General features: G+C 44.4%; 1 protein-coding gene across 2 annotated transcripts in view; it reads right to left on the bottom strand.

Annotated features, from left to right (window-relative positions):
• METTL24 (methyltransferase like 24) overlaps positions 1–11,443 on the bottom strand; it is a 44,614-nt gene extending 33,171 nt beyond the window's left edge. Inside the window, exon 1 of one of the 2 annotated variants that reach the window (XM_059468328.1) lies at positions 11,144–11,443. In XM_059468328.1, the coding sequence (XP_059324311.1) occupies positions 11,144–11,443 (300 nt within the window). Of the gene's footprint in view, positions 1–10,708; positions 10,928–11,143 lie in introns of those variants that run through there. The other variant, XM_059468330.1, reaches the window with a different exon arrangement.
• Between the last annotated feature and the right edge of the window lie 3,103 nt (positions 11,444–14,546).

Below are 14,546 nucleotides of genomic sequence, written 5' to 3'. Positions count from 1 at the left end.
GCTTAAACAGCTCAATCAGCTGAATTCCTTCCAGTGCCCGAATGCCTTTGCCAACACTTAAGGGTAACAGCAAGAAACAGATACGGCAACCACCGGTCACTGCTTGTCAAATTCAGTTTCTTCTAAGCAGAGGCAAGACCGTGGTTTCAGCCTGTATTCATTACTGCTTTAGCTGAAGTGCACTGGCTGAGAAATATGGAGATGTCATAATCCATTCAATAAAGGAAAAAAGCTATTTTCCTCTAGGTTGACTTCACTGCAAAATTTAAACCATAGAATACAAAAAAAGGAATTCATTAGTAAATACTGTGCTAGCCAGATAAGCTGAGTTTATTTTGTGCAAGTTCCAGCACTCTTAACTATGATTTACATAGAGGGATGCCTCTGGCAGCCTATCCTCTGACTTCAGAGCCTCTGCCTGAGGCTAAGAACTGGGGGAAAAGAAGGCGCTTTTGAGTAAAACCAATGCTTTCACACAAATAAGAGCATTTCACACTTGTGCAGCCTTCTCTCCCATCCAAGTGGAATGCAAATATCTAAACAGAAATGGTCCACCACTCCTTCTAGACTAAAGGGAGATATGAAGTTTTAGAAAACTCCTTCCTCTTCACCTTCCTCTCCTGGGTAAGGACCAGGACAACCCTCTGTGCCCAGGGAGCAGGAGAGGGCACCATTTGTCACTATATGTCTATAATCTCATAAAAGAAGTAAATATCAACTCTTATCCATGGGTAAACCAAAAGGCTGAGTAACTTCTACAGGTATTTGGATTTCAGAGTGTAAAACCCTAAGGCAAGATAGATAGTATTTACAGTATTTACCCTAAGGCAAGATAGACAGTATTTACAACAGGTGCTGAGGGTACTGTTCCTTCAACCCACCATCAGTTCCCTTGGTTGAACTGGGTTTTACTGGATAGCCAGGGAAGATTCAAAAAGCCAAACTCCACTTTTTTCTTCTTTAACTCCTTATTTCATAAAAGCGTTAGGTAATGGAGTTCCACAGAATGAAATGTATTCTAGCTTTAAACATAGTCCCTTTCTTTTTAAAATATAATTATAGATTAGTGCCCTTGGTCTAGAGCTATGTAAAAGTCTTCCAAATAAAATAAAACTGTGTTGGGCAAGTAGTTCCCTCTGTCTAGAAAGGAAACAACAGCTGGCTTACAAGTTGTTAGGATTTTAAGTACAAAATGATACATTTATTTTCCAGTCTATAGAGAAGAAAATCAAGCTCATTTCAAAGCATGCAAATTCATCACAATCCCATGGAGGATGGGCTTGGGCAAATATGTACCATCCTCTTTAATCAAGGATATTTTCCAATGTTTTATCACTAATTCTGAGCATTACAGATGAAGTACTGAAAAACTACATGGTTTGACCCTGAACTCATGATGCACCACAATTCCCATGGATTTCATAATGAATAATAATTGCAAGATCAAACCATTAATCAAGATGTCTAATGAAGAAAAACCGCATCAGCTCAGCAGCAACCAATTGACACATAATTGCTTCTTGTTTAATTTTCTCAAAGAGGGAGGGAAAAGGAACACAATGTTGCTGCTTTGCCCTATTCAAGATGCTTTGCCCTATTCAAGATGAAATTAACAAAGTTAATTTCTTTGAAAGTTTCAGTACTGCAGAACAACCATAAGGAACGCCCAAAGAGACAGGGCACCAGTATTAAAATTTTTGGGGTTTTTCAGACAGCTTACCCTGTGGTATTTACCTATTGGATAAATCTCACTCCTCCACTACTGCTGTCCACTCTGCAGGGAGCAAGAAAGATTTGAAATGGATCCCTATCATTTTGAGGCTTCTAAGTGGCAGATATCTTCTAACATTGCATGCCATATCAATAGACATTACCATCTGGTCCCCCTAACATTTCAAACAGTGTCTCTTTGTAAAATATGAAAGAGGATACTAAAAAAGGGCACTGACTTTGAAGCTCCCAGCTAATTATTTGACTTAGCTAGCTGCTAGGAGGGGAATGAGGGAGAGGGCTGGGAATGGATGAGGCCAAGAGGGGGAGGCCAAAACAGCAACAGCAACTCTGTGTTGTTAATGTCTGCTGGTTCTAACATAATTTTCAAATGGACACCTTTCCCAATCAGGTCCAGCCCCTGGCACATCACTGATATTTGCTTCTCTGCAGTAATTTTGGCCAGCAGAACAAGGTGCCACAGACACACACACACTCAAAAAGTGACCCTACCTCCTCAAAACTAATAGCAAGAATGGATTTTTAGCAATATCCCTAAGACAAACAAATTGCCTATCAGGGTCTTGTACGTGTTTCCTTGTTAAACTCTCAAGGCCATAGATTTGTCTTCCACAGGCCAAGAAGGGCAGAGGTTTCAATTCCTTCAGTTTGCAGAAGCCACAAGGTCAGTCCTGGAAAGAACCCAGAATCCTGTCTCTTCCAGAAGAGCTCACAGCACTGCACCTGGAGCTGCATGTGAAACCTATCAGAAAATGGAACCCAAAGTAAACTTCAGTCACTTGCTAAACGAGCTGTTGGTCAGCTCTTTCTTCCACAAGCACGTAAACCCAGAGGTTCTCTATACAAAATCTGAAGCAGCTGGCTTGACCTGACTGTCCCAAGAGACTCCAAAAGCCAATGGCCCACTGCATAGTCCTCCTGGTCCTACACTGCCAGAGACAAGAGAAACCCCCATTGCACGATGAGGAGAGGTGCAGCAGGAATGATGTTTCTCACAAGTACCCCAGATTTGGGATTTACAAAATCACAACAATTCTTTTCTGACTCTTGAAGAACTCTGCAAAGCCATTTTTTGCAAAGAGAATGGAGAAGACTTTGGTGAGAAGCAAAATTTTTATCTTCTAACAGCTGCTGGAGCTACTGCATTTATCATTACACAAAGACACAAGGAAAGGATTTTTTATTTTATTTATACATGTGTCAGGATGGACATAAATTACAACACTAGCTTTTAAAGGCTGCAAAAAATCAATAAGAGAGCAAAATAATCACCAAGGTGTTCCCCCAGAACCACACTCAGAACTTGTGCTTTTCAGGGGGTCAGCAAGGACCCCATCCACCCATTCCCTGACAGTGCAGTTCATTTGCAGTCAGAGCCTTTCCTGGGGGCACCTGAGCTTGATGGCACATTCCAAAGCAACACTACTGAAGATGGAAGAGAAGGTCAGATGGGGAAACAACATGTCATTGAAAATCCAAGCCCTTTCACTTAGCATAAACATCTGGGAACATTTCCGCCATCTCCTGCTGAAATTGACCCAGTTGTTGCCACGAGAGCAAGTTCAAAATCATGGCTTTCATCTGTTACCCTAGGCATCAGTCCATTGGTGCACATGGTTTCTATTACCCTGAGGGACTGGCTAACTCAAAATAGGGCAGCACATCACCCTGTCACTTTTGTAGGCAAAAAAACTAAACAAAAACAGTATTAGTGTGAATGTATGCATACAGATTGCATGATACATATGCTATTTACCACAACTGAAAGAAACATTGAATCACACTAATTTTCCCTCTTTTAATTGTTCCACTGAACTGCAGGTCATTTGATCTCAGACTCACAAATATGGAAGGGCTCTGGACAACACTTCATCATGCACAAAAGTATCTTGGTGCATATCTTCTAGCTACAAAAACACTCCAGTTGATTAAATGACTCACATCCACTGCACACAGCTCTGGAGCACTGAGCAGCCATCCAAGACAAATTCAGCTCTAAGTTAATATTAGAACAAGAGATAAGAGTGGGCTGTGCTGCGGATGCCATCAAAGATTAGTGGTGGTTCACACAAACTCTCTCACTTACATGTCAAATCTTTTATCTAATCTGTGCCACGAGTGGCAGCCACCACTTGCAGGCTGCAGGACAGCCTGAGCTACCACAACCAAACCAGACTGCTGGAGCAAGGGCTGGAGGTCCCTCCCTAATGCTACCTAAACCTCCAAATTCTACATCTGTTTTGTAGGAAGTGGTTATGAACTCATCACGCTGTCTGCACGAGTCTGCAAGGCAGCTGGGAGAGGTTTTGTTCTTCACCACAGGACTTCAGTGCTGCACCCTTTGTCAGGGGCTGCTGGAGTTTTGCTCACACCAAAGATCCCCCAGCTGCACCTTGGTCTGAACTGTGGCCACAGCTCAGTGCAAGTGGCATGAGAGAGAAATCTGGCATGCTGGCACCTTCCCTGCAGCCCTGAGCAGACACATCTCTGTTACCAGCCTGGCTGGCTGAGTAAACGCTGATGTGAACTGACTGAGTGAACTGGCATGAAAACCTTACTAGCAATGAACTTAAACACTTGTCTCGTAAGAAGGTAGATAAAGGTTGGAGATGTAAAGTAAAATCCCTAGGGCTATCCAGCAGAATTTTTACCTGTCCAAATCTCTATTTCTGCACTCTTCTCTCTCCACAGAAGGAAATTTTAGAAAAGAATGTAGGAAGATTGGCCACCTTGAGAGCAGGGAAAGCTGTGTGTCCTCAAAACTGTCCTCACTTCTTATTTCAAAACATGAAATATGACAAAAGATCATTTTTGTACTAACCATGCCACTGCTGCTGGGCAGTTCAGGTCACTTGGCCCTCAGAGCAGTCCCATGGAACAGTTTGAGATGAACACAGCAAACAGGAACAGTTTTTTTTCTGATCTGCTGCAGCAGTTACAAAGGATTCACATTTTGTACAATGTGAACTATGTCTCTGGGTTCAAGGAAATGATGGCACAACTGTAATGGCCCCACTGAGCAAGGTATCTGCAGAATCAATTACCACCTCCATCCTTGGGCCCCTTAGAACAGAAGGCTTAAACACCTAGATTTACATTCTTCTGTGCCACAGCAACCTAGAAAAACTTCTCTTGTCTTTATATGCCAAAAGAAAACCTTAAACTGGCATTTGAAAGATTTTGAAAGAAATCTATGCTATTGGATATAAAGCCTCATAACACTGTAATGACTTTCTAAAGAATAATATTCCCCATCAGCTTCTCAAAAATTCATGAAGAAAGAACTATTTCAGGTAATAAAAAGTGTGTAAGAATCAAGGTTATTCTTAGTAATCATTTACCTCACAAGATTTCAAGTGACATCATTGTCAGAAAAAACCATATAATTATACTATATATATATAAATATTTATTTATAGTATAAATGTGTTTTATACTATAAACACATTTCATCTGCAGTTAAAATACAATAAAAGCCCAGTATTGCCATTGCTTGACTACTTGGAGAAGGATTCCTGTGTTTGGGTACTTTCTGGTACCTCAGCTGCCCTTGTTTACAGGCAGAGCTGGCTGATGTTCCCCAGATTTGGTTATCAGCTGATGAAAACTGCTTTCAATAGAAGTTTATTCTTTTCCTCCAAAGACAACAACCTCACTCAGTCTGTGCTATTAGCCTGAATATTTGAGCAAAAACAGACAAAGGCTGTTCCCCGGTACTAACAGATGCCACAAGCTCCTATCTTGTACTTATCTTACCAGATAAGTAACTTTGGGTTGGTTTATATTTGCTAAGAGACCTCCAAGTGCTGGAGGGAAAAAAGTTGTCAACTAGTGTCCCTTCCTCTGGGGTCCACTAAATCATCACACAGAAAATTATGGTGGGGTCTGGTCTCTCCAGTGAGGTAATAAGCCAGGGCAAAGATTGCTTATTATAGTCTTAAAAGATCCCATTACCTCTTTTTATTGCACTGATGTTAGATCATTGTTCAGGCTAAATTCCAGTTTGGTTAATCACATTGTATCTGCCAGATTGCTTCTCTAATTGCAGAGCAGGTAAATGTAGCCAGAGGGACGTCAGGAGGTTGCCCTGAAGCACAAAGGAAAACATTCCCAGACCTTCCCTGTGTGGATACCCACAGTTCATGTTTTTCTAAGGAGCCTTTCCATTCCTTACCAGTTGCACAGTTAAAAGATTTTCCTAATATCTTGCCTGAAAATTAAGCCAGTTACTTCTTGTCCTACTTCCAGTGGACCTAAGGAACAATCGGTCATTATGTCCTTCAAAAAAATTATTTCTTTTAGTTTGAAGAATCTTGGCACATTTCCTCAAAACCTACTTTTCCCTATTCAAAACAAGTACCAGTACTTCAGGCTTTCCCTGCAGGCTTGCCTTCCTGCACCTCTTAACACCTTTTTCCTCTGAATGAAGCCCTGTTATTAAAGAAGGTGCCCAGAAGTAGCACACTCCAAGGAATAACCAATATCCAGCTCTTCAGCTCTGCACTCCTCTGCAGCAGCATCCCAAGTGCCATCCCATCCATCAAAGGCAGCATGTTATTCACTCCTCAGCACAGCACTTAGGGAACAGGACTGCACTGTGAAGCTCATCACTCTTGGACACAGGTGGAGAGGCTGGAATAATCTTTGGAGATGCAAGAGGCCACTTTAACCCCTGTGGCTCCTCTGGTTTGGCTCAGCCAGGGCAAATCCAGTCCTGCAGATGCAGCCTGGTGGGATTCCATGCACAGCTCCCAAAGCCCTGCCCTGTCAAACTCTGCTGTAATGTTAAATTGTTGCTCCAGGCACACAGAATTAATACACTTATAAATTAAATCCCAATCCAAAACAGACAAGCTATTACACCATGAGATGTGGAAAGACAGATGGATAATTTTAACTTCAGAAAGACAGACGGAACAATTTAACTTCAGAATAACCAAGTTTTCTCCAAGAATTTTGGCTCTTCCTCATGAAGAGTCAGAGTAACTTCCTATAAAAGCAGTACCCAAAACTTACTGTACTTTTAAAGATGTGAAGACAGCTTGAAAACACTATGCATGCAATTAGGTAATGAAAACATCCACTACATTTTTTAAACCAAATTTCTAGAAGAACTGAACAGGACTCTTGGCATAAGCCCTACACATCACTGACACCAATGTAAATGGCATTGTCATTCTAAAGTTAAACCCCAAATTTAAGTAAATTTAAGTAAAATCTTAGCAAGAGTGTACCACTAAATCAAATGAGGTTTTTATGAGCCTGCTGTATTACTAAGTGCCAAACATGTGTTATTCCACATAATTTCAAAGATATCGCTCCAAAATAATTTGCAGACAATTAAAGATGAGACTGTTATCAGTCATCACTGTAGAGGAGCAGTACCCTCTTAGAAATAGTTCCTATTTATAGAAAACCACAACCTTCAATCCAACAAGAAACAGCAAAAGATAATTAGTCTGCATTTATAATGAACCAAAAGACAAATGTATACACGTGAAAGGAACACCTAAAAAAATATAATCTCAAAAGAGTTTTTGGTTTTAGGCAATAATACATCATGTTTCAAATTACATTATAATCCCAGGCAAAGTATACATGTGCCCAGCAGCAAAATCTTACTCTTTGCTTTTAATCACTGAAGGTAAATACTTTTATATTCCTAGATATGACGTGAAAGAGCATCCAAAATTACATCAGGTTAAGCTTGGCAGCATACCACGCTCCTCACCTCCATGGAAATAAATCTGCCCAGAAGGCAAGGAATTCCAGCTTTTCTCAACCAGACTCTTGAAGAGGGCTCCTCCCAAATTCAGTGCACAAGAGCCAACATAATCTTGTTATTGCAATTATTGTGACAGGCATTTGCTGTTACTTAAAATTCCAAATGCAATATTTTTTTTTCTTTTGCCATGGCACCCTGGAATAACCTTTTAAAACACACCTCACATGTCCTCCACAGCGCTCTGTGGGTGCACACCCTGCTAGTAACTATTCCAGAAGCAGTTACACCTGGCAGAATCTGTGTGTTTCCAGGTAGCTGGAATTTCTACCTGCTGCATATGTTACCAGCTCAGTGCTTAACACAACCAGATCTTAGAATCTCAGTTTAAAAACATAATTTTATTAGCAACAAGGCAGTTTTAATGGGATTGTGAACTTACACCAAATACAAGTGGGACTGTGAACTTCCATTTCCTTTACTCTTGCAGCACAACAAAACTTGTGATTCTTCAGATGACCATCATATGCTGTCAATGCCAAATCTTGCTTGTTATTTGTCAGCAAGAGCAGCATCATCAGGCTCAACTGGGAGCAGAACAGCTGGGAGCAGCACAACTCCCCTAAGCACCACAACAGGCAGCTCCAGCAGCTCCCAGAGATGTCACATGGCTAAATTACTTTATTCCCTGCCCCTTTCAGTTAACATTTTTATGTATGCATCTTGAGGCACAAACAGAGCTTGGAACCTTGGTGGTCAAACCCTCCCACTACTGCACAGCCATAGTCTCCAATGACAGAGCCTCACCAGCGGTCAGGAAAAGCACAGGCAGTTTCCTGCAGACTTAGGGACCATTTATGGACAAGAGTCCATCTTTCCCATCCTCTTTTTTTTTCCTCTTTTGGTGGTGTTGGTGTTGGTGGATGACTGCAGTTGTGCTTGGGAAATAAATAACACAGCCCTGCTCAGGAAACTTTAAAGTGATTCAAAGCAGGCACCAAATAATTTCCTTGTGTGCTTTTGCAATTTTTTTTTTTTTTTATACAGCCACAAAGTAGGATATTCAGCTTCATCTATGGAAACACTCTGTTCATCAGTCTTCTGCATTAATTCAGTGATGTAAGTGTGAGCAGAGCTATAACCTAGAGGCACTAGGAAAACAGAGCAAAGTCTGGCCTCACTGATTTTTCCTTGCTGCCATCCTGCTGGCTCACACGTCCCAGTATAGTCCAACACCATCCCCATAAACAGCAGGAGAGAAAAAACTCCTGTACCTGAAAGCCTCTGCAGGCTTTAAGAATGGACTGATAATAATTTATGGACAGACAGAAGACGCTGAAAACACATAAAAGCCACAGCAAAAGGCAATGCCAACCCGGTGTAGCACAGATCTGTGCAAGGAGCCTGTCCTTCCCCTCCAGGCAGCATTTGCAGCACACTGGCAGCCGTGGCACCCTGAGGCCTTTCTCCAGAGCTGCTGGTAGAAACTATGGACCATCAATTTAAGCAGCCTTTTTTGGTAAATGCCCCCATCTTGTCATACAATAGTCTGATGCAAAATACCATGTTCCCTGATTTAAAAAAAAATTACAAATCACCCATTAAATTTTTTAGCTATTGTGATTCTTCTAATGAAAAAATTTCAGAGAACAGACCACTTCTACTTTATTTTACCATTGCTTTTCCCCCTATATTTTTATTTAACAATTCTATTCCAAAGTACAGTTCTGCTATCCCCAAACCCTATCTTTAAGTAGATTTTTCTAAGCCTGAAGCAACATGTTCAAGTCAAATAGCTGAACACAGAAGACACTTGATGGTGTCAAACCTAACCTGGCAACAACTCCACCCTCTATTATATATACTAATATTTTTCCTTTGACTTAACTAGAGGGATTCAAATGAGACCTCAGCAGCAACATGCCCAACACCACAAACCACAGCAGTGATGTTTCTTTCACACACTTCACCTGGAGGTGCACCAAAACACACTTGGGCTTTCCAGAGCCTTGAGCTCTCCAACACTGCAAGGTCCTGCCAGTTCTCAGGTAAAATGAGCAGCCTCTCCTCTACTTCCCCACTAGGATTTTCTCAAAAGTCATTAACTAAATTAGGATGTGTTTTAATTTTACCCCTTGTTTTTTGATGCCATTTTTAGGATATTTTCAGGAAACTCTCTGAATCCACAGGATTACAGGCTTTTTCCTCCATTAATGCTGAAATTTTTCCACGATTAGAATCACTAAAAACCTGTGCTTTAGGATAATGTCAAGTAACAGAGCATCAACAACAAAAGTCACAAAAACTGACACTGCAAGACCTAGGTACCTCAAAGTGGTATCAATGCCACAGCACAAAAGAACACCACATAGTTATTATTCTGAACAAATATGTGGCAATGTTGTCCTCATCACAGCCAGTGGTTAAGGAAGCATGGTGAAGGATTATCTAATTTCTTCTAAACCTTTCAGAAAACCAGAGGCAGAAAGTAGCAGTTTATTTTTTACATCACAGTTTCCCACAGAAGATGAGCCAAACCTGGAAGTCCATCTATATATGAGATCACTGTCCATCTCCTCATGAAATAAAAGAATAATTATTGGGGTGGAACAGGCAAAGAAAAGAAAGCAGATTTGCAGTTGACACCACATGCATGACCTGTGAGAGATCAATAGTCAGGTAGTGGTTTGAATGTTAGCAAGTAGTCTTTTCATCAAGGCAGTAAGGACAGGCTTCAGCTATTCCACAGAAAACTGGTTTATTCTTCTTGGGGCAAAGATCAGAAATTGTTTTTTTATTTTGACCACAAAAGTGGTCTCATCTCTAGCAAAATCCCATGCGCTCCTCCTCAATATCATTCCAGCTTCTTTAAGAACCTGCACATCTCTGCATGGACCAGAACTACTGCACCCTGACAGCAGGACCCCAAAGTACATAACAAACTACTCCTTCACCGCCCTCAAAGATGGCTCTTCTCCCCCTGAAACTCCACAAAATCATTGTCTGTATCTCTAAGCAGTTCCTGAGAGCGTGGAATCTGCCAAAACCAAGGACAACACGGAGATCATGGAAGAAAGCAACATCCCTCTACTGGCCACACGCGCAGCTGAATGGGGTGGAGGTAGCACAGGCACTCCTCACTCTTGCAGATGTCCAGATCCTAGTGACGGTCCTCACTCCCCCAAAAGGCTTTACACTCATTGCAGGGTAGAAACCTTGTCACAGGTTCGTTTACCAGCTCGTTCACTAACTCACCAATTCTCACGCAGACCAGGTCCTAGAACCATTTCTTGATGCCTTTCTGCGAACGCAATGGCACTCGGATGCCAAGAACGCCAAGGGCCGTGGTCTTTGCCCAAGTTTGATCCTGCTGGGGATGCGTCAGCCTGCCAGCCCACCCGGACTCGGGGTCACTGTCACCTTCTCAGACCGAGCTCTCTCCTTGTCCAGTCCGCCTCCAAGACACTCGCCCTTCCCTGCAGCTGAGCAGCGCTGCTCAAAAAGTCGCTTGCCCACTTCCCAAGAAGTCGACATCCCACCACACCGTCTCGCTTCACCACCGCCCTCCCGGCCGCCTTTTCTCAGGTACCAGCCCCATCTCCGCCCCGGGTGCCCGCTCGCCCTCATTCCCTCGCAGGGAGCCGGGGTGTCCTGTCGCGACCCGGCGGCCGCTCCCCGAGCCCGCCCTACCTTCCTGCGGCGGCTGCCCGGGGGCTGCGGGGCGCAGCAGGCGGGAGCGGCGCTGCCCCGCCGGCCGCTCCGCACGTAGGTGACCCTCCGACGGCCGCCGCCCGCCGCCGCCGCCGCCGCGCCCGGCCGCTGCTCCGCGCCGCGGGACGGGGCGGGCGCCCGCGCCGCCGCCGGCTCCCGGGGCTTCTCCTCCGGACACCAGGATCGCCTCATGCCCAGCTGCAGGCAGAGGAAGAGCGCGGCGGAGAGCAGGCAGAGGCGGAAAGCGGCGCCCCGCCAGAGCGGCCGCTCCTTGGGCATGGCGTCGGGGGCTGCCCTGCCCGGCGCTGCCGCCCCCCCGCCCCGCCGCAGGGCTCATGCCGCCGGCGGGCCGGGCCCCGCGGCCCCCGCCGCCGAAAGCCGGGAGTCCCCGCCCCGAGCGGGGCCGGCCGGGGAGGGGCCGGGATGCCCCTGTCCCGGGCCGGCGGGGGCTGCGGGACGCAGCGGTGCTCGCCCGCCGGCGGCCCGAGGGATGCTCCGCGCCTCGGCCGGGACCGTGCCCGCTGCGAACGTGGGGCCGCGCCGCTGTGTAGCCACAGGTGCGTGCCAGCCGGCCTGAGAGAGGACTCAGCCCTCTGCCCTAACTATTGTATCAGCTCGTCTCTATAGAATGGAAGTGTGCTGACTTGTTAAGGTACCTATTAGTTCAGATTTAGTTTAGTTTAATTTAGTTTAGATTAGTTCAGGCAAGTTTGAAAATAACAACTGTGATGTCACGAGGTAGTGAAATTTTACTGGAGTCTTAAGGACTGTTTATGTTGAAGTCAAACAAAAGGACAACCCGGACCTGGAAATAAAAACTTTCCTTCTTGTAAGGTTTGAGCTGCCTGTGAAGGATAAAGGATTTTGGACAACCAAGTAAGACCAAAATCCTAGCTCCTCTGACATGTCTGTGAAACCCCCCTTCTCCCTCCAGTATCTCTGGCAGTACAGATAACTAACTCTAGTGAGTTTGACTCCAGGGACATCTGGATCAATAGACAAGCAGCAAGAATGCTGCAAAAATAGACGTGCTTTGGAAAGTTTTACTATGATTAGCATCCAGTGGTGTGGCTGCTAGTGACCTGTGATTCTGTGACCTGTTAAATCATGTTGGTCCTGAACTTTTGAAGGGTGTGAGAAGCCTGCGTGAAACATCACATCAGTTGTGGTGCCCTAATTTGGTTGCAACACCTCGTGCTTATGAGTAACTCTTTTAAGTTTACACTTTGCCTCCTAGCCTCTCTCCTGGGTAGTCACACCATCCTGATGATTTTCATGACACATCCTTGGTTTCAGGAGTGAAGGAATGGATCTGCATGAGCTGGGAGGCAGTGCTGGAGACAGGTCTGCTCATCTCAGTAGGTGCACAGGAGGCCCTGCATTTGTTGTGCAATGGGGACACGCTATGAAGGACTGTGAAGTGCTCAGGAGGGCTTTGATCCTAAGACACAACACTAATCCATGGCTAAGGAATGAGCAGGGAGGGGTGGCTGGTGGGATTTTCTGAAGCAGGAGCACAGGTGAGGAGCAGGTCAATGACAGGAGGCAAACTCTGCGGGAACAGGGACTGGCCAATGGCAACCAAATTGCAGCTCAGTGAGTAATAAATATATTTCCAGAAGGGATATGCAGGACTTGGATACATGACTACTCCCCGTTTCTTGACAGGAGGGAAGAGGGGCTGTGACTCTTGTCTCCTGTGAGCAGTTCTCTGCTTCCAGTGCCCCTGCCTTGTCTGCTGGCAAGGGAGAGGCTTGTTGCCCCAAGCTCCTTCTGGTGTCCTCTCTTCAGCAGCAGGCTGCACCACTCCTCTGTGACCTCTCCTGTCTCCTCACAGCCTGGAACAGAGCCAGAGCTGGCTGCTGCTGGGAGAGCAGGTCAGAGAGGAGCACTGGCAGAAGTGGAGCATGCCAGCAGCCAAGCAACCTGACCTGCTGGCAGCAAGATGGAGGAGCTGCACCTAGGAAGATAAGGGAGGGAGCAATGATCTGTCTGGAGAAGTGGGATTTCAGTGCAGCTCCAAGCACAGTTGCACTGGCAGGTGAGGTGTGTGATTCCTGCCATTTAAACATTCCTGTTCTCTATTTTTAAGGCAAATCGTCCTTCTGAATTAGGTTAAAGCAATTCCATGGTTGTTTTAAAACACCATAAATGTAGGCTCCTCTTGGAAATGTGTGTCAGTCCTACCTGCCTTTCCTGTAGCAGGAGGGTGGCTCCTTTGTCATCAACTAAGTCAAAACAGGGCCTGGCACAGATGAAAACTAACTCAAAAAAATTCCTATCTGGAGCAATTTCCTAATAGACCTGGATACATTTGTTGATATAATCCTATCTTTTGATCAGCTTTGAGCCAACATTGGACAGCCTCAGATGTTTGCCGCAGGGAAGCCAGTTGACTCTGGAAGTGGATCTTCTGACAACCACACACTTTTCCTATTTCCACTTCCCTTAGGTGGCTCACAAATGGAACAGACAAGTCCTGGTGCTTGTCTGAGGAAGAAACACATTCATGAGGGCAAAGGGAGAGTGCAACTGCACCATCATGACTGACATCAACTTAAGAGACATGTACCTAGCTCCATTTGTGATTATCACCTGGAGTTCATCAGCAAAAGGTCACTTGGGCTGTTACAGGGATGCCTGTGCATCACTTTGCTCCTCTGTGGAATGGCGGCATCACATGGAGGACAAAAGTAATGTTCAGGGAAGAGAGATTTTAGACCTACCTCAGGAACATTAAATGCAGGGGTATTATTACACAAAATTCTTAGCACAAATGTTATTTTAAGCTATCAGCACCTAGTCAATAAATGAGGGTATGTGAAGGTCCTATTAAAATATACGTTTGTGTGTGTATGGTTATGGAGGAAGACTTAAAGGCAGGTTGACTCCAGAAGTATAAAATGCAGAAATATATTTTAAAACTCTCTCTTGAAGTTTAATCCTTGAGAAATCAAAGCTTTCCTAAAAGCATTAACAATGCACACTCAGATAAAAGAGATCTACCTGAGCAGAATAGAAACTGCAAGGTCTTTCTTAGTTTTAGCATCAGAGTTTCATTTGTTGTTCTTCTCTTTGTGTAATTTCAGCAAAAAGCTCAAATACTTGAATCCAGCCACTCTTCCTGTCATCACTGAGCTGTAACTGTAAGGGCTAACCTTGTACAAAATATTCCCTTCCTTAGAAAGCTGATAAGCCCCAGTTTGTGGGTATGCTAGGAGGGGTCCTATAAAGAATAGCTCACTAATTTAACTCAGTGTTTTCATTTTCCTTTTGTGTTTTAACAAGCAGTTTTATTTCTCATGCTTCCTCCCCACTCCCCTGCCCTGCAACTGCTTATGAATGTGAGTCTGCCTGTTAAAAACACAACAGAGGGTTTCTA

The sequence above is a fragment of the Ammospiza nelsoni genome, chromosome 3, assembly GCF_027579445.1.
Source record: "Ammospiza nelsoni isolate bAmmNel1 chromosome 3, bAmmNel1.pri, whole genome shotgun sequence".
Lineage (NCBI taxonomy): Eukaryota > Metazoa > Chordata > Aves > Passeriformes > Passerellidae > Ammospiza > Ammospiza nelsoni.
The sequence above is the reverse complement of the archived record's forward strand: the minus strand, read 5'-3'. Positions and strand labels throughout refer to the sequence as shown.